The following is a 19,826-nucleotide window of genomic DNA, read 5'->3' on the forward strand; positions in this document are numbered from 1 at the left end:
CTCTAATAGGATATTATGACACTTTGGATAACAATGTCAATTTGGACCTTGTGTCCCACAGGTCTTAAAATATTTGGTTATTCCACTTTTCCCAGTGTATAGGTACCAGAGCAAAAGTTCCCTTTGGAGAAGTATTAAGGGAATCATTAACAAATACTAACAAAAACAAAAAAAGAAAAAAGGAAAACAAAACAAATACTGTAGTGTTAAACAATCCTTCCTGGGGACCTAGCTTCTCCTTCAATTAGATGACCTGAACTCAAATTTCTAGGTCTGAAAACTACTTCAGGTCTGGAAACTAGCCGAAGATGACTTTTTTTTTTAATTGGGACAAATGCCTTCAGCCTCCTGATGATTCATATTTATTTATCTTGGTTGCATAGATTGAGCAGTACCCTTGTAGACTGCCCATCAATCTTGCCTCTAAGGATACCCGGTTGTGTGAATCACGTATTTCTGCAGGTCAACCATTCTGACCTCATGCTAATTGTGATAATTGTGCCCACCTTGCTGCTGACAGTTAAGCATCACTAAAGTAGGAAACAAGGTCCAAACTGACACTACTTAAGGAGGGCAAGTAGTGATGGTGGGACCTCATCGTCCCATTGCTATCATGGAGCTCATCTCTGTAGCTGCATCTGCCGCTTTCACCCAAGGCCTGTAAAAGACAGCCAGTACCAAGCTGAGCCGTATCAGAGAAGTCAGAGGCAAATGGAAAAAGCAGTAATAGTGATTCTTTTTTTTTTTTTTTCTTGAGATGGAGTCTTGCTCTGTTCCCCAGGCTGGAGTGCAGTGGCACGACCTTGGCTCGCTGCAACCTCCACCTCCCAGGTTCAAGTGATTCTCCTGTCTCAGCCTCCCAAGTAGCTGGGACTACAGTAGCATGCCACCACGCCTGGCTAATTTTTGTATTTTTAGTAGAGACGGGGGTTTCACCATATTGGCCAGGCTGGTCTTTAACTCCTGACTTCGTGATTCGACCACCTCGGCGTCCTAAGGTGCTGGGATTATAGGCATGAGCCACTGCACCTGGCCTAGGGCCATGCTACTCTTAATACTAACTCCTAGGTGGGGTGTGGTGGCTCACATCTATCATCCCAGCAATTTGGGAGGCTGAGGTGCAGGGATTGCTTGAGACTAGAAGTTCGAGACCAACCTGAGCAACATAATGAGACCTTGTCTCAATTAAAATAAAAATCAGGCCTGGAGCGGTGGCTCACACCTGTAATCCCAACACTTTGGGAGGCTGAGGTGGGCGGATCATCTGAGGTCGGGAGTTCGAGACCAGCCTGACCAACATGGAGAAACCCCATCTCTACTAAAAATACAAAATTAGCCGGGTATGGTGGCATGCGCCTGTAATCCCAGCTACTCAGGAGGCTGAGATAGGAGAATTGCTTGAACCTGGGAAGCGGAGGTTGCAGGGAGCCAAGACTGCGCCATTACACAAGAGCAATAAGAGCCAGGGCAACAAGAGCAAAACTCCATCTCAAAAAAATAAAATAATAAAATTAAAATCAGACCAGGCACAGTGACTCACACTTGTAATCCCAGCACTTTTGGAGGCCGAGATGGGCGGATCACTTGAGGTCAGGAGTTCAAGACTAGCCTGGCCAACATGGTGAAACCACATCTCTACTAAAAATACAAAAATTAGCTGGGCATGGTGGCAGGTGCCTATAATCCCAGCTACTCGGGAGACTGAGGCACAAGAATTGCTTGAACCTGGGAGGCAGAGGTTGCAGTGAGCTGAGAGCATGCCACTGCACTCCAGCCTGGGCGACAGAGCAAGACGCAGTCTCAAAATTAATTAATTAATTAAATTTAATTAAAAATAAAAAAATTTAAACAATATTTAAATTAGAGACAATGTCTCATTACATTGCCCAGGTTGGTCTTGAACTCCTGGGCTCAAGCAGTCCACCTGCATCAGCCTCCCAAAGTCCTGGGATTACGGGTATGAGCTACTATGCCCAGCAAGTTATTTTTAAAGGAATCAAATACATATATATATATATATATATATGTAAAGTCCTTGTCCTAATCATCAGCTTTTTCTGCTCTCTAGCAGCCAGAGATGAGACTCTTTATTTTTATTTTATTTTATTTTATTTTTTTTTGAGATGGAGTCTCACTCTGTTACCCAGGCTGGAGTGCAGTGGCGCGATCTCGGCTCACTGCAAGCTCCGCCTCCCGAGTTCACGCCATTCTCCTGCCTCAGCCTCCGGAGTAGCTGGGACTACAGGCGCCCGCCACCACACCCGGCTAATTTTTTTTATTTTTAGTAGAGACGGGGTTTCACCGTGTTAGCCAGGATGGTCTTGATCTCGTGACCACATGATCCTCCCGCCTTGGCCTCCCGAGACTCTTTATATACTGCCAAGGATGCCCTTCAGCTTTCACATTTAACCTACATTGGGGATTAATCACTCTCAGCCTTTCATTGTCTTTCTCCAGTATCTAAGTAGAAGCTGTTAATGTTTTACCTACCACCAGTGAGAGAGTCCTCATTGCTGGCTAGATAACAGGTGATCCAGATCTAAAAATCACATTTTTGAATCTGCTTGGATAATTCTTGGATCCCAGTTGTCACAGGTTGCGTTGCCCTTGAAGCCAACTCTGAGATGAAGATCTGCATGCAAGAAGTTTGCAAGAATCCAGCCAAGCATGGTGGCACATGCCTTTAATCCCAGCACATTGGAAGGCCAAGGCAGGAGGATCAAGCAAGCCCAGAGTCGAGACCAGCCTGAATAAATATAGTGAGGACCCCTAGCTCTCTTTAAAAACAAAAATAAAAGTTTTAAAAAAGAAGTTTATGCCGCGCTGCGGCTCAAGCCGTAATCCCAGCACTTTGGGAGGCCGAAATGGATCACGCAGGCTGTGAGATCGAGACTATCCTGGCTAACACGGTGAAACCCCGCCTCACTAAAAATACAAAAAATCCAGCTTGCATGAGGTGGCGTGGCTTCTGTAGTCCCAGCTATCTCGAAAGCTTGAGCAGAATGGGCAGCAAAACCCAGGCGGAGCTTGGTAGTGAGCTGGAGATCCGCCACCTCAGCACTCCAGCCCGGCTACAGAGCAAAACCCGCCTCAAAAAAAGAAGTTTGCAGCCAGGGTGTGGTGGCTCACGCCATAATCTAAGCACTTTGGGAGGCCAGGGTAGGCGGATCACTTGAGATCAGGAGTTTGAGACCAGCCTAGCCTACATGGCAAAACCCCGTATCTCTACTAAAAATACAAAATTAGCTGATGTGGTGGCGTGGCACCTGTAACCCAGCTACTGGGGAGGATGAGGCAGGAGAATCAGTTGAACCCAGGAGGCAGAGGTTGCAGGAGCTGAGATTAAATCTGTGCCCGCACGACAAGAGCCAAACTCCTCCCAAGGCCGCGTACCGCCTGTAATCCCAGCACTTTGAGTCGACAGGCGGATCACGAGGTCAGGAGATCGGTGACCATCCTGGTTAATATGGTGAAACCCTCGCCTCTACCAAAAAGTACAAAAAACTAGCCGGGCAAGGTGGCGGGATGCCTGTAGTCCTGTTTACCGGGAGGCTGAGGCAGGAGAATGGCTGAACCCGAGGCAGAGCTTGTAGTGAGCTGGAGATCTGGCCACTGCACCCAGCCTGGGCTATAGAGCCAAACCCTGGGCTCCCCAAAAAAAAAAAAAAAAAAAGGACTGGGCTACGAGTGGCTCACACCCCAGACCCAGCACTTTGGGAGGCCGAGGAGGGTGGATCATGAGTTCAGGAGATCAAGACTTTCCTGGATAACACAGTGAAACCCTGTCTTTGCTAAAAATACAAAAAATTAGCCAGGTGTGGTGCATGGGTGCCCCTGTAGTCTCAGCTTTTACCGAGAGGTTGAGGTGCAGAGTGGCGTGAACCTGGGAGGCGGAGCTTGCAGTGAGCTAAGATTGCGCCACTGCATTCCAGCCAGGGTGACAGAACAAGACTCCGTATCAAAAAAAAAAAAAAATACAAGTTTGGAAGATTCCTGTGAGGATCCACACCTGTGGGAGAGTAAAGGCAGCAGGTTGGGCAGAGGAGGAAGTTGAACTGCCATTCAGTTACAACAGATTCCTAAAGCAGTGATGGAGGAACTCTGGTGATGAGATGTCCCTTCAGAGTTGTCCTGAATTGAGGTAAAGGGGTTGGAACTTTATTCTCCCATATCAACAAGAATTTGGTTCTTGGCTTCCACAGGAGGAGGGAAGAGGCAGCTGTCTTTTAGACACAAGCAATCTCTGGAGAGGGATGCATTGGAGAGCTGTTACCCACAGAACTTCCAATAGCTCTAGTATTAGGGGAAGGGGAAGGAATCTGGGCAGCCCAACATAGCATCCTCTACAGGTGTCCTAAAGTGCCTTCCATGAGATGGACAATGATACAGAAATAGAGTAGATGGTGACACTGTGCCCCAAGAATCTAAACCTTAAAGAAGTTTGGGTTTTCTGGCTGGGCACGGTGGCTTACGCCTGTAATCCCAGCACTTTGGGAAGCCAAAGCAGGCGGTTCATGAGGTCAGGAGATCGAGACCATCCTGGCCAACATGGTGTAACCCCGTCTGTACTAAAAATACAAAAATTAGCCAGGCGTGTGGTGGCACGCGCCTGTAGTCCCAGCTATTCAGGAGGCTGAGGCGGGAGAATCGCTTGAACCCGGGAGGTGGAGGCTGCAGTGAGTCGAGGTCATGCCACTGCACTCCAGCCTGGGTGACAGAGGGAGACACTGTCTCAAAAAAAAAAAAAAGTTTGGGTTTTCATGAGAGAGTGGGTACATTATAATCTGAGAGAAGTAGTGAAGAGTGAAGGTGAAGGAGACATCAGTCCTGTTCTTTTGGCCTTAAAGTACCTCGGTAGCAAGGGTTATCGAACACCGCCTTTTTAAATTTTTTTGAGATGGAGTCTCACTCTGTTGCCCAGGCTGGAGTGCAGTAGCACGACCTTGGCTCACTGCAACCTCTGCCTCCCAGGTTCAAGCGATTCTCCTGCCTCAGCCTCCTGAGTAGCTGGGACTACAGGTGCCCACCACCACACCCGGCTAATGTTTGTATTTTTAGTAGAGACGAGGTTTCACCATGTTGGCCAGGCTGGTCTCAACCGCCTGACCTCATGATCCACTGGGATTACAGATGTGAGCCACTGCGCCCAGCCAAACACCCCTTTCTTTCTTGGAATGGTGATTAATTGAAAACAATTTTGAATGTATTGTTTTCTTTATGGTAGTTTATCAATGGCTATGCCTCTCCAGGAGCCTCCGAGTGTGAAAGCAGAGTCAGAGTTGCACTGTGTGTGTGTGTGTTTGAACCTCCTTTTCAGTGATTCTCAAACTCTAAGGGCATCCCCTGAGGAGCTTCTTAAAATTATAGGTGGTGGGCCCAAACTCCAGAGATTGATTCAGTAGCTTTGAAGTGGAACCCAAGTGTTGATAACTCTACAGGTGGCCACACTTTGAGAAGCGTGACATCTCAAAGCCTCTTTTCTCAGCTACGTCTGAATTCTGGGAGAAGGCAGACAGGTGTCCAGTGTTCTGTGGTCAGAAGAAAGAAACATATCCAAATATTCAACAGCATGTGTGGTCTGTCACCCCCGCTACTCACCCCAGTGTGAGATAAAATGTGCCTATGGTTGAGAAAGAATAAGCAGCCTCGTATGAGAGAGGAATCTCAGGGTAGCTTCACAGGGTGCCAAGAGTCAGCCAAGGAAATTGTTCTGAACTCTGTAAGACACATGACCCCCTCCACTTTCCTGAAATAAAATTAATAGAGAATAGACTCTGATCACACAGGTAATTTTGAAAAATATCAATTAATGCCCCAACTGAAATATAAAAGGAGAAATCAAAGGGAAAAAATGCTTATAACAAAAGATGTATTTTGAGGATTTGGGAAGTTTATGAATCACAGATTAGGGGGTTCAGAAGACACAAAGGAAAGGTTTGAGAGAAAAAAGTTAGTGGAAAAGAAGCAATGAGCTGTACAGTAATGAGGATAAATAGGAGAATGATTATTGGAGGGGCTTTTATTTTAGATGGCAAGAATAACAACTGGAGATAATCTGGCTATTAGATTATCATTAACATAAATAGCCTCAGGAATCCTCAGGTGAGTGGAGAAAGAGGTAAGTGAACACCCAGGCCATAATCTATAATGGACAGCAGTCTCCAACCCATGGGCTATAGCTGGCTGCCACACCTCCCTTTTAGTGTGATAAAGTATGTATAATACAAAATATGCATTTTAAATATTTTAAGTATATAATTCAGTGGCATTAATTACATTCAAACTGTTAATACGACTATCAACACTACCTGTATCCAAACTTTGTTTTTTTTTTAATCACCCAAACTGAAACTCTGGGATCATTAAGCAATAACTTCCCATTTCCCCCTTTTCACTTAACTCCTGGTAACCTCTAATCTACTCCTACAGTGAGATTTCCTGGATAGGGTAACACCAGATCAGTCTTACAGATGAGGTAAAAATGATAGAGGAGATGGGGGTGAGAATAGGACACAGGACCTTCTAGAAAAAGAGGACAATGTAGGCAACAGACACCATAGTGTCTGTAGGGGACCTCGAAGCAGTTCTTTGTGGCTAAGTACCATTGTATGTGGCAGGAAGTTGCAAACGAGGAATTCTAGGATTGGCTCGGAGGCTAGTTATATAAACAGGAAGAATCTGTTTCCTTGATCTACTCTGAGTTCCCTGACATAAGAATTTCTGAATCCCGCCGAACGCGGTGGCTCACGCCTGTAATCCCAGCACTTTGGGAGGCCGAGGTGGGTGGATCACAAGGTCAGGAGATCGAGACCATCCTGCCTAACACATTGAAACCCCTTCTCTACTAAAAATACAAAAAAAAAATTGGCCGGGTGTGGTGGTGGGCACCTGTAGTCCCAGCTACTCAAGAGGCTGAGGCAGGAGAATGGCATGAACCCAGGACGTGGAGCTTGCAGTGAGCCAAGATCACACCACTGCACTCCAACCTAGGTGACAGAGGGAGACTCCGTCTCAAAAAAAAAAGAAGAATTTCTGAATCCCAGCACTTTGGGAGGCCAAGGTAGGTAGATCACAAGGTCAGGAGATTGAGACCATCCTGGCTAACACGATGAAACCCCATCTCTACTAAAAAAAATACAAAAAATTAGCTGGGTGTGGTGGCAGGTGCCTCTAGTCCCAGCTACTCCAGTGGCTGAGGCAGGAGAATGGTGTGAACCTGGGAGACGGAGCTTGCAGTGAGCCGAGATCGCGCCACTGCACTCCAGCCTGCTGCACTCCAGCCTGGGCGACAGAGCGAAACTCCATCTCAAAAAAAAAAAAAAAAAAAGTATTTCTGTATCTGGAAAGCTAAGTATGTCGTCATCCTTTCTGGCCTTGCCTAGGTAGTTAATTATCTTATTTTCTTCTGCTGAAATTTCTAGTTTTGGCCTACTCAAATTGAATTTTTTAATTTTTTAATTTTGTTTTTGAGGTGGAGTCTTGCTGTCACTCAGGCTGGAATGCAGTGGCGCTGTAGGAGGATGAGACAAAACTCCTCAGACACCGAGTTAAAGAAGGAAGGGGTTTATTCGGCCGGGGGCATTGGCAAGACTCCTGTCTCAAGAGCCGAGCTCCCTGAATGAGCAATTCCTGTCCCTTTTAAGGGCTCACAACTCTAAGGGGGTGCATGTGAGGGGGTCGTGATTGATTGAACAAGCAGGGGGCATGTGACTGGGGACTGCATGCACCGGTAATTAGATCGGAACAAAACAAGACAGGGATTTTTACAGTGCGTTTGTATACAATGCCTGTAATCTATAGATAACATAACCGATTAGGTCAGGGGTCGATCTTTAACTTCCAGGCCCAGGGCGTGGCACCGGGCTGTCTGCCTGTGGATTTCATTTCTGCCTTTTAGTTTTTACTTCTTCTTTCTTTGGAGGCAGAAATTGGGCATAAGACGATATGAGGGGTGGTCTCCTCTCTTAGTGCGATCTCGGCTCACTGCAACCTCCGACTCCTGGGTTCAAGCGATTCTTCTGCCTCAGCCTCCTGAGTAGCTGGGACTACAGGTGTGCACCACCATACCCGGCTAATTTTTGTATTTTTAGTAGAGATGGGGTTTCACCATGTTGTTCTCGAACTCCTGACCTCAGGTGATCTGCCTGCCTCAGTCTCCCAAAGTGCTGGGATTACAGGTGTGAGCCACACCTGGCCTGAATTGAATTTTTTTATTTTTTATTTCTCGAGATGGAGTCTTGCTCTGTCACCCAGGCTGGAGTGCAGTGGCGTGACCTTGACTCACTGCAACGTCCACCTCCTGGGTTCAAGTGATTCTTCTGCCTCAGCCTCCTGAGTAGCTGGGACAACAGGCACGTGCCACCACACACCCGGCTAATTTTTATATTTTTAGCACAGACGTGGTTTCACCATGTTGGCCAGGATGGTCTCGATCTCCTGACCTCGTGAACCGCCTGCTTTGGCTTCCCAAAGTGCTGGGATTACAGGCGTAAACCACTGTTGCCCAGCCAGGAAACCCTCTCTACCGTAGAGCTCAACCTTTAGCACATTCAAGAAGTATTCACAAAATAAAGTATATACAATTTAAAATTTAGCTGCTCAAAAAAGATGTCATCATATAGACAGTAGGGCAAAATGCTCACTAAAAAAATTAGTTCTACAATTACAGTGAATTTGACATCAATCAGTAAATGTGTTTATAATCGTAACACAGTCCTTACTAACAATGTAATCAAGGCTTTTTTTTTTTTTTTTTGAGACGGAGTTTTGCTCGTTACCCAGACTGGAGTGCAATGGCGCAATATCGGCTCACCGCAACCTCCACCTCCCGGGTTCAAGAGATTCTCCTGCCTCAGCCTCCTGAGTACCTGGGATTATGCGCATGTGCCACCATGCCCAGCTAATTTTTGTATGTTTAGTAGAGACGAGGGTTTCTTCATGTTGGTCAGGCTGGTCTCAAACTCCTGACCTCTTGATCCACCCACCTCGGCCTCCCAAAGTACTGGGATTACAGGCGTGAGCCACCACAGCCGGCCAATAATTTCTTAAAATCATCTAGTATCCAGCTTTCAAATTTCTTAGTCTCATATATATATTTTTATATTTAGTTTGCGCAAAACAAAATCAAAATAAAGCCTTTTACATCCTTTAAATCTACAACTGTCTCCCCCTCCCCTTCCTTTTTTACTTAATATTTTCTCACTGAATAAACTGGGTGACTTGTCCTATAGAATTTCCCATATTCTGGAATTGGCAGATAGTATCCCCTTGGTGTCATTTAACATGTTCTTTTCTTTTTGGTTTGAGTCAGGGTCTCGCTCTGTCACCCAGGCTGGAATGCAGTGGAATGATCACAGCTCATTGCAATCTCAAACTTCTGGGCTCAGGTGATCATCTTGCCTCAGCCTCCCCAGGAGCTGGGACTACAGGCGTGTACCACCACATTCAGCTAATTGTTTAATTTTTTTTGTAGAGATGGGGTCTCGCCACGTTGCCAAGGCTGGTCTCAAATTCCTGGCCTCAAGCGACCCTTCTGCCTCAGCATCCCAAAGTGTTGGAATTTCAGGCATGAGCTACTGTCCCTGGCCTGAAAATGTGCTTTAAAGAAGACCTTACTTGAATACTGGAAATATTTAAGATTTAAAGAAGAGCAAGGATTGTGTATTTGAAAGTAATTGATACAGAATTCTCCATGCAGCTACAGAATCACCTCAATCTACAAGTACATCATGTGTTGTACTGCAAAATGTTTGACAAACCTTGTAGCTGATGATTTCAATTTACTCCACAAAGTATCTAGTAAAGGGTGACTGCAATGAACCAAAAAAGAGGAGAAAATAATCATAGACACAACAGCTGGAATATTGCTTTAAATGTAAATCAGATCAAGTGACTCTTCTGCTCTCAAACTCTAATGGCTTTCCTTCGAACTTAGAATACAATAAAAAATTGGTAGCACACTATGGCTTCCGTGGCACTAGGATAAAGCTCTACCTACCTCTCTGACCTTATTTCCTACCACTTTCCTCCTCTCACTGTGTTCCAAACTCCTTGCTCTTCCTAAAGCATGCCAAGATTGTTCCTGCCTGGGGCCTCTGCGCTTGCTGTTCCACACACCTGAAAGTCATTTTCTCCCAAGTAATCAGTTCACTTCCTCACTTCATTTTAGGCTTTTGTTCAGTGTCATCCTCTCAGAGCCCCTCTTAACTACCCTATATAAAACAGCACCCTACCATATTCCTCCCTCTTCATCTCCTTACCCTGGTTTACTGTTTAGTCTCCAGGACATATAACAAGCTGCCATTGTACTATAAACTAATTGGTTTCTTTCCCCCACTGGGATATAAGCTCTGTGACAGTGAAGACTTTTGCTCACTTCTCCAGTATCTACTAGGTGCCACACAAATATCTGACTACATTTAATCAACAATCTAATTTACTGTTTCCAAACTATATTAAATAGGTAGTATTGCTATCCTCACTTTACAGTTTGCAGGAAAACTATCGGCGTACAAACCTTAAGACCTGAGAACAAACTGAGGGAACAAGAAGTCTGGACTTGACGACTGATCACCGAAACAAGTAAATGAAAGCGAAGTCGTCTGATTAGTATGGAAGGGAAACCCAAGCCATACAAGAACACCAACTAAAATTTGGGCCACGCAGGAAGAAGGCAGATGGAACTGATGCTGGATAACTGAGGCTGTTTCCTAATGACAGGACCTTATGTTGCCCTCATAATTACCCCGTGAGGTAGGCAAAGCAGGCATTGTATTACACAATCATTAACAAGCAGGACGGGAACGGCCAGGCTTCGCAGCCAGGAGCGATCGCCTGTTTCGCTCCGCGCTCATGGGTTTGGACAGTTACATAATTAACACCCTAACCCTGGGGCTTCCCGCAGCCCCCCGGCGGGGCTTAAGTCACTGGCCTCCCGACCGGAAGCGGACCCCAGGAGGACCACGGCGGTTGGTTACTCCAGGAAAATTCCTGCGCGGGGCGTGGACTGAGGAGTCACTGGGTATTGCGCAAATTGCGCGAGCGCGCGGGAAAAGCGATTGGTCAGTCCGGAGAGAGAGGTGTGTCCTGGCGGGCTTGTATCTCCTCCGATTGGCCGACAGGCTGACGGGACCGTTTACAGTCAGCCCTACGTAGAGTGAGCGTGTGTCAGCGACGTGCAACCCGGAAGGGAAGAAGGGGCGTGTCAGGCTGCGGCAGGGGACCAGCCGATTGGCTGGGGGGGACCGGAGCCGGGCTGCCGGCCCGACCAGAGAAGGGCGGTGCTGCAAGGCTAGTCTGGGAGGTGACGACCGGCTTCGGAGAGTCTATCATGGCAGCTCGGACTGGTCACACAGCTTTGAGAAGGGTGTTCTCGGGATGCCTTCCGAAGTCGGCGACAGCGGCCTGCGCCCCCGCACGGGCGGTTGCGCCCGTGCGGAACGGCAGGTAATCAACAGCGGGGGCGCTGCGACGACAGTAGTTTTCCATTTTGGCTGCCGAGTTGGAGGACCGGAAGGATTTGGGGGTGAGGCAGAGCCGGACTCGGTGCATTTCCGTGCCTTTAGAGGAGAAAGCTGTTTTGCGTTTGGCATCTGAGGGACTCAAGAGCGGCGCGCATCCCCCTGGGCCCAAGGCTGTGTTCCTGCCTCGTTTCCCTCTTGAGAGGCGGTGAAATCATCGGCAAAGCGAATTTGGAAGCAATTTGGCCATTGGTGCCTTGGGGCTCTTCCGGTCTCCTCCCCTATGGCCTGTTGCTACTGCTGTTGGAAAGTGTTAGCTTTGCGCGGAAGGGTTGCCGGCTGCTGGTTGTATGGGAGTTTGTGGTTTGGCGGTGAGCTGCCTTCTCCGATTCCTTCTACCTGCCAGATGGTCAGATGCGTTTTCCCAATTTCTGGAAGAGTGCTTTGTTCTCACCATTTAGTGTTTACAAAGCTAAATGTAGCCAACATAAGGGACCTGGATTTTTTCACTCTGCTGTAACTTACAGGTCCTGTAACCTTGAACCGTAGTCTGCTTTTCGATTTTCCTGGTTGGTTCAATTTTTGGTAGGTGAGGGTGGAGATGGAGGTCGGAACATGGATACCATATTTGTACGACATAGTTTCCTTTTATTAATAACATTGTAATGTTTTTGAAAATTAAAGTTAGTGTGTTTTAAATGAATTCAGGTGTACAAAGTACGACGTGGGGAGAGAAAACACAAATCTGGTTGAGCCCCAGGACATTTAGATTAAATTAAGATCCAGCCCTACGGGAAACGAGGAAATAATTTTTTTTTTTTAAAGATTCAATTGAGAATATTTAAAAACACCAACAACCTTACCAAATCCAAATCCCTTTAAACAAATGTTGGATGAGACAAAATCATAAAATTACTCCTGCTTTAGAGAGTAACTTCAAAAAGTAGTTTCAAGCAGAATAACCCCGTCATACTTCAGATCTGTTTGTATTACTCTTATAAAATGTTGTCTTGCAAATAAACAGCACTTGCTTTTGAGAAAAATACAGTTGCTTTAGTGATCAAATTGAGGCTTCAGTTCCAAGATAAATACTGTTTATGATAATGAGGGCGGCAGTTTGAGTTCATTTCCAGCGTTAGTCATCAGATTCTGACCTTTATTATACTTAGGTATTTGAGAGAGTAGTACTGGAAGAGGAGTGACAAAAAAAGCTGTTTTCCATGTGGTCCAGTGGTCCAGTGTTCATTTCATGGCTTAACTGTATATATGAATGTGTGTCTCCTCATATCATAGTTTAAGACATAGTATTCCTGGAAGTGCATGAGAATAGATGTGCTGTCCAGGGCACTGTAACTATAGCATGCAAATTGATCAGAAAATGTCCTGTCAGTTTGCTTTAAACACAGGTGTTTTCCTTAGGATTGTAATCAGATTGTGTAAGGGTATTTTTTTGGGTAGGCTGGGAGGCAATATATAAACCTGGTAGAAAGGTTCATGTATTGACTCCCACTAAACACATGAACCTTTGTATATAGTAAAAAGTCAACCAGATACCCAGTTCACCTCTTTAGAAGCAAAGATCTCGTCTTTTCAAGTAAAGGTTTCAGCACTATTCAGAATAGCCAAGATACAGAATCAACGTAGGTGTCCAACAACGGATGAGTGGGACTGGGTGCAGTGGCTCACGCCTGTAATTCCAACACTTTGGGAGGCTGAGGCGGGAGGATTGCCTGAGCTCATGAAACCAGCCTGGACAACATGGCAAAACCTTGTCTCTACCAAAAAAAAAAAAGAGAAAAAAAAGTGTGTGTGTGTGTATACACATACATATATACAGAAAAATTAGCTGGCTGTGTGGTAGTGCAAGCTTGTGGTTCCAGCTGCTCAGGAGGCTGAGATGGGAGCATCACTTGAACCCAGGAGGTTGAGGCTGCAGTGAGCCTTGTTTGGGCCACTGCACTCATTCCTGGGCAACCAAGCCAGACCCTGTCTCAAAAAACAAACAAGGTCGGACACAGTGGCTCATATCTGTAATCCCAACACTTTGGGAGGCTGAGGCAGGAGGATCACTTGATATCAGGAGTTTGAAACCAGCCTGGACAACATAGCGAGACCTCGTTTCTACAGATAAGTAAAAAATTAGCAGGGCTTGGTGGCACATGCCTGTGGTCCCAGCTAATTGGGACCTGAGGTGGGAGAATTGCTTGAGCCCAGGCAGTGGCTGTGGTGTGTCATGACTGTGCCACTGCACTCCAGCCTGGGTGATGGGACACAACAACAACAACAAAACAGAAGAATGGATAAAGAAAATGTGGTGTATATATTCATACACGACGGGAATACTATTCAGCCATAAAAAGAGAATGAAATCCTGACATTTGCAGCAACATGGATGGACTTGGAGGACATTATGTTAAGTGAAATAAGCCAGGAACAGAAAGTTACACATGACGAGTTCTCTCTTGTATGTGGCAGCTAAAAGAAGTTGATCTCAAACAGGCACGGTAGCTCATGGGTATAATCGCAGCACTCTGGGAGGCCAAGGCGGGCAGATCACAAGGTCAAGAGATCGAGACCATCCTGGTCAACATGGTGAAACCCCGTCTCAAAAAAAAAAAAAGAAACCCCGTCTCTACCAAAAATAAAAAATTAGCTGGGTGTGGTGGCAGGTCCCTGTAGTGCTAGCTACTTGGGAGGCTGAGGCCGGAGAATCGCTTGAACTGGAAGGCAGAGGTTGCAGTGAGCCGAGATAGCACCACTGCACTCCAGCCTGGTGACGGAGCAGGACTCCATCTCAAAAAAAAAAAAAGTTGATCTCATGAAAGTAAAAAGTAGAACAGAGGATACTAAAGATTGGGAAAGCTGGGAGAAAGGAAGGGATAGGGAGAGATGTGTTAAAGGATACAAAATTAATGCTAGCGCCGGGCGCGGTGGCTCAAGCCTGTAATCCCAGCACTTTGGGAGGCTGAGACGGGCGGATCACGAGGTCAGGAGATCGAGACCATCCTGGCTAACACGGTGAAACCCCGTCTCTACTAAAAAATACAAAAAACTAGCCGGGCGAGGTGGCGGGCGCCTGTAGTCCCAGCTACTCGGGAGGCTGAGGCAGGAGAATGGCGTAAACCCGGGAGGCGGAGCTTGCAGTGAGCTGAGATCCGGCCACTGCACTCTAGCCTGGGCGGCAGAGCGAGACTCTGTCTCAAAAAAAAAAAAAAAAAAAAATTAATGCTAGCTAGGAGGAATACATTTCTAGTGGTCTATACCCGCAGTTCCCAACCTTTTTGGCACCAGAAACCAGTTTTGTGGAACACAGTTTCTCCACTAATGAGGGTGGTGGTGGGGGATGGTTTCGGGATGAAACTGTTTCACCTCAGATCATCAGGCATTAGTTAGATTCTCATAAGGAGCAAACAACGTAGATTCCTCACATGTGCAGTTCACCATGGAGTTCCTGCTCCTATGAGAATCTGATGCCATCGCTGATCAGACAGGAGGTGGAACTCGAGCGGTAATACCTCCTGCTGTGCAGCCTGGTTCCTAACAAGCCATGGACAGGCACCAGTCTATGGCCTGGGTGTTGGGGACTCGTCTTCTATACCACTGTAGGATGACTATACGTAGCAAGAATATATAGTTTCAAATAGGTAGAAGGAGAATATTGAATGTTCCTAATGCAAATAAATGATGAATGTTTGAGATGATGGATGTGTTAATTACCCTGATTGATCACTATATATTGTATGTATCGAAACATAGAATTATGCTCTTACCACTATTAGAAAATCAACTACTACTTGTGATGTCCCAGAAAATTTAGAATTCACAAAGCCATCTTGCTTTTTTATATTTTCATTCATAAAGTGTTATTTAGAGCAGAATATATAAGAATATTAGAATCTTAAAAGGTCCTAATAAGTTCACCCATGTGCAGTTTATGGTTTTTTTCCATGACACTTTTTTTTTTTTTTTTGAGACGGGGAGTCTTGCTCTGTTGCCCAGACTGGAGTACAATGGCGCCGTCTCGGCTCTCTGCAGCCTTCGTGTCCCAGGGTCAAGCATTTCCCCTGCCTCAGCCTCCTGAGTAGCTGGGATTACAGGCACGTGCCACCATGCCCGGCTAATTTTTGTATTTTTAGTAGAGGCAGGGTTTCACCATGTTGGCCAGGCTGGTCTCGAACTCCTGACTTCCATTGATCCACCTGCCTCGGCCTCCCAAAGTGCTGAAATTACAGGCGTGAGCCCCCGCACCCAGCCTCCATTACATTGTAACAGATAGTCATGTAGTATTTGGCTTAAGCACATTCATTGACCTCTATTTCATTTTCTCTGTAATAAGTCTGTTCAATTTTTATAAACAGCTCTAAAGTGCTTTATTGTATTATAGAGCCCAAATTTGTCTCCCTGTAGTTGAGGTTTTGTTTTATGCTTTGGGGTCATATTTTCTTTTTTTTGAGACGGAGTCTCACTCTGTTGCCCAGGCTGGAGTGCAGTGGCACGATCTTGGCTCACTGCAAGCTCTGCCTCCCAGGTTCACGCAATTCTCCTGCCTCAACCTCCCAAATAGCTGGGACTACAGGCGCCCCCCACCGTGCAGAGCTAATTTTTTGTATTTTTTTTAGTAGAGACGGGGTTTCACTGTGGTCTCGATCTCCTGACCTCGTGATCCATCCGCCTCAGCTCCCAAAGTGCTGGGATTACAGGCGTGAGCCACTGCGCCCGGCCTGGGGTCATATTTTCTTTTTCTTTTTCTTTTTCTTTTTTTTTTTTTTTTCTTTTTTTGAGACAGAGAGTCGCTGTCGCCCAGGCTGGAGTGCAGTGGTGCGATCCACTTCATTTACATATATATGTATGTATATATGTGTATGTATTCATATATATAAATAAATGGAATGAGGCATTAAATGCTGCTAATGCCTATGTGTATTGGTATATACATACACACACACACAGTTATCATGTATGTACATCTTTTCTCTTTGCATGGCTAACTCCTTGTCCCCTATGTCTCAATTGAAATCTTTTAAGGGATTCGTAGGTCACCCTGTCTAAAGGAGGTCCTAATTACACCTCCCCCCTCCCCCCATTTCTTTTTCAGCAGTTTTTTGAGTCAATCTTCACCTAGAATATAATCTTCATAAGGCTTATGTTTGTTCTAGTCACCATTATATCCTTAGTATCTAGCACAGTCTTAACTTAGAATAGGGGCTCAGTAAATATGTGGATAATTTAAATTGAATTATTCTGGCCAGCAATGACTATTAGTGTCAAATAGTTATGTAATAACCTTTCTTCTTGTCTTTTTTTTATTATTATTATTTTTTGAGATGGAGTCTCGCTCTGTCTCCGAGGCTGGAGTGCGGTGGCACAATTTCGGCTTACTGTAACCTCTGCCTCCCGGGCTCAGGCAATTCTCCTGCCTCAGCCTCCCAAGTAGCTGGGACTACAGGCATCTACCACCACACTCAGCTAATTTTTTGTATTTTTAGTAGAGACGGCATTTCACCATGTTAGCCAGGCTGGTCTTGAACTCCTGACTTAATGATCCACCCGCCTTGGCCTCCCAAAGTGCTGGGATTACAGGCATGAACCACCTCCCCCAGCCAGTTATGTAATAATCTTATTAAGGAAAGTTGAAAATATTTAGGTGAACAAGCATATGTCAAACATTTGTATATAGAAGTACCTCAAACACTAACTTTCTAGTTAGACATATTTTTACATATATGCATTGAAATGAAGACTGCGGGGTAAAGGAGAACACAGCAACAGTTGGTTTTTATTTGCTTTGTTTTTGCTTTTGTTGAAACAGTCTCACCCTGTCACCAGGCTGCTGTGCCGTGGTCTATTCATAGCTCATTGCAACCTCAAACTGCTGTATTCAAGCGATCCTGCTGCCTCAGGTTCCTGAGTAACGGGAACTACAGGCACATGCCACCATGGCTGGCTAATTTTTAAGGTTTTTTTTATAGAGACAGGGTCACCATGTTGCCCAGGCTGGTCACAAACTCCTGGCCTCAAGGGATTCTCATGCATCGGCCTCCCAAAGCACTGGAATTATAGGTTTGAGCCACCATGCTTGGCATCAGTACTGACAGGACCACCAGATCTCTGCCAAGAGATTTGAGACCTAATTTTAAGTCTCATTGGAGTGGATCAAGAATTAAGAAACACCTGTGGATCCAGCTGGGAAAACAACGTAGGTAGACAACACAAATTGGAAAACAGATTTGGGTATCTAGCAAAGCTTATGGCAAGAGTAAGTTGTAACACACGACTACAGAGAAAGCCAACTTTCTGGGAGAGATACGTTTTATGCCAGAAGCTTCTAACCTAACTAAGCAATTATTTTTAGTTTCTTATTTTATTTTATTTTTATTTTTATTTTTTGAGACGGAGTCTCACTCTGTCCCCCAGGCTGGAGTGCAGTGGCCGGATCTCAGCTCACTGCAAGCTCCGCCTCCCGGGTTTATGCCATTCTCCTGCCTCAGCCTCCCGAGTAGCTGGGACTAAAGGGGCCCGCCACCTCGCCCAGCTAGTTTTTTGTGTGTTTTTAGTAAAGACAGGGTTTCACCGCGTTAGTCAGGATGGTCTCGATCTCCTGACCTCCTGATCCACCCGTCTTGGCCTCCCAAAGTGCTGGGATTACAGGCTTGAGCCACCACGCCCGGCCTATTTTTAGTTTTTTAATAGTGTTTAAGAAGCTGTACTTTTTCTTTGTTCGTGTGTGTGTATTTTTTCAGGAACATTCTGAAGTTGCAAAGCCTTCCAAAGTGTGATAATTACTTTATAGTCTCTATAATTTGTGCTTCCTCTTAATTTTTACTGTCACTCTAAATCAGGTGATTTTTGTCTTTTCAGATATTTAGCTTCCTGTGGCATACTGATGAGCAGAACTCTTCCACGACATACCTCAATTTTGCCTAAGGAGATATGTGTACGAACTTTCTTCAAAATCACTGCACCATTAATAAACAAAAGGAAAGAATATTCAGAGAGAAGAATTTTAGGGTTTGTATATAACAAGAATTCTAACTAAAAGAGCATGTTCACAATTTTCTGTGGGGTATCATGCCTCTTTCTGGATTATGTTCTTACAGACTAAGCTCTTTTTTCTAGGTTGACTTTTTTCTTTTCTTTTCTTTTTTCTTTTGAGACGGAGTCTTACACTTGAGTGCAGTGGCGCAATCTTGGCTCACTGCGACCTCCACCTCCCAGGTTCAAGCGATTCTCCTGCCTCAGCCTCCCAAGTCGCAGGCGCATGCCACCATGCCCGGCTATTTTTGTATTTTTAGTAGAGACGGGGTTTCACTATGTTGGCCAGGCTGGTCTTGACCTCCTGACCTCGTGATCCATGTGCCTTGGCCTCCCAAAGTGCTGGGATTACAGGCATGAGCCACCGCTCCTGACCTAGGTTGGCCTTTTTCATAGCCCTTCCTATTTTATAAATATTTGTTGAATGAATATAATTATATGGTAAGTCTTCAGTATAGTCTTAAATCTTTGACATGTAAAGAAAATTATGACCTACATTTTTTATACATTGTTCTTTTCTATATTAGCACCATTACTGATACATTGAGCCATATGTTTACATAGCTTCCTCATATATAGATGTACATAGATAAGTACATACATACTAAGGCTCCTCATCTAGAACCTTTGGTAAACATTTTCTGTAAAGGGGCAGATAGTAACTATATTAAGTTTTGTGGGCAATAGGGACTGCTCAGCTCCTTCATTGTAGTCCAAAGGCAGACATAGATCATATGTAAATAAATGGGTGTGGCCACATTCCAGTAAAACTTTATTTACAAAAACAGGTGGTGGGCCAGGTGTGGCCCCTGATATAGGCATAAATAGAGCAGGTGGTAAAGACACTACAGTTCTGCTAAACCGGTAATATACCATCCCTCCATAGGGGAATTTCTACAAATGGCTCTTAATTCCCAACTGACCATGAAGCTTTGTGAAAGTGCATTTCGTTAATTTCACTCATTTGCTTTTGTTCTCCCTATTTTTGTGTAGTAAAAGACTTAACAGCATTGTTCACTAAGTTTACCTTTGTTACTAGCTAGTCTCTGTATTAGTTAAGGTAATGCTAACAGCCATATAGATAATACCCAAGAGTTCATTTTTTTCTCATGTAGAGTTCAAATGGGTGTGTCATGTACTCTAGTCCAGGTAGTGACTCAGAAACCCAGGCTACATCCAACTTTTGACCTCTGTAATTACTTAGTCTTCATAGTGTTAATTGGTCTGGAGGTGACACACAACACCTCCTCCCAGATATTACTGGCAACAGCTAATTGTGACCCCATCTAAACGTAGTGGGAATGAGGACTGGGAATTGTTGCTTCTGATGGGCAG

General features: G+C 45.2%; 1 protein-coding gene across 3 annotated transcripts in view; it reads left to right on the forward strand.

Annotated features, from left to right (window-relative positions):
* Window positions 1–19,826, forward strand: part of COQ10B (coenzyme Q10B) — a 34,626-nt gene that overhangs the window by 2,467 nt on the left and 12,333 nt on the right. The window contains exons 2-3 of one of the 3 annotated variants that reach the window (XM_021923832.2): window positions 9,473–11,078; window positions 18,318–18,467. In XM_021923832.2, the coding sequence (XP_021779524.2) occupies window positions 10,852–11,078; window positions 18,318–18,467 (377 nt within the window). In that variant the 5' untranslated portion in view covers window positions 9,473–10,851. Of the gene's footprint in view, window positions 1–9,472; window positions 11,079–11,126; window positions 11,525–18,317; window positions 18,468–19,826 lie in introns of those variants that run through there. The other 2 variants (XM_003907765.5, XM_009182684.3) reach the window with 2 other exon arrangements.

This window comes from Papio anubis, chromosome 10, assembly GCF_008728515.1.
Source record: "Papio anubis isolate 15944 chromosome 10, Panubis1.0, whole genome shotgun sequence".
NCBI classification, from domain to species: Eukaryota; Metazoa; Chordata; class Mammalia; order Primates; family Cercopithecidae; genus Papio; species Papio anubis.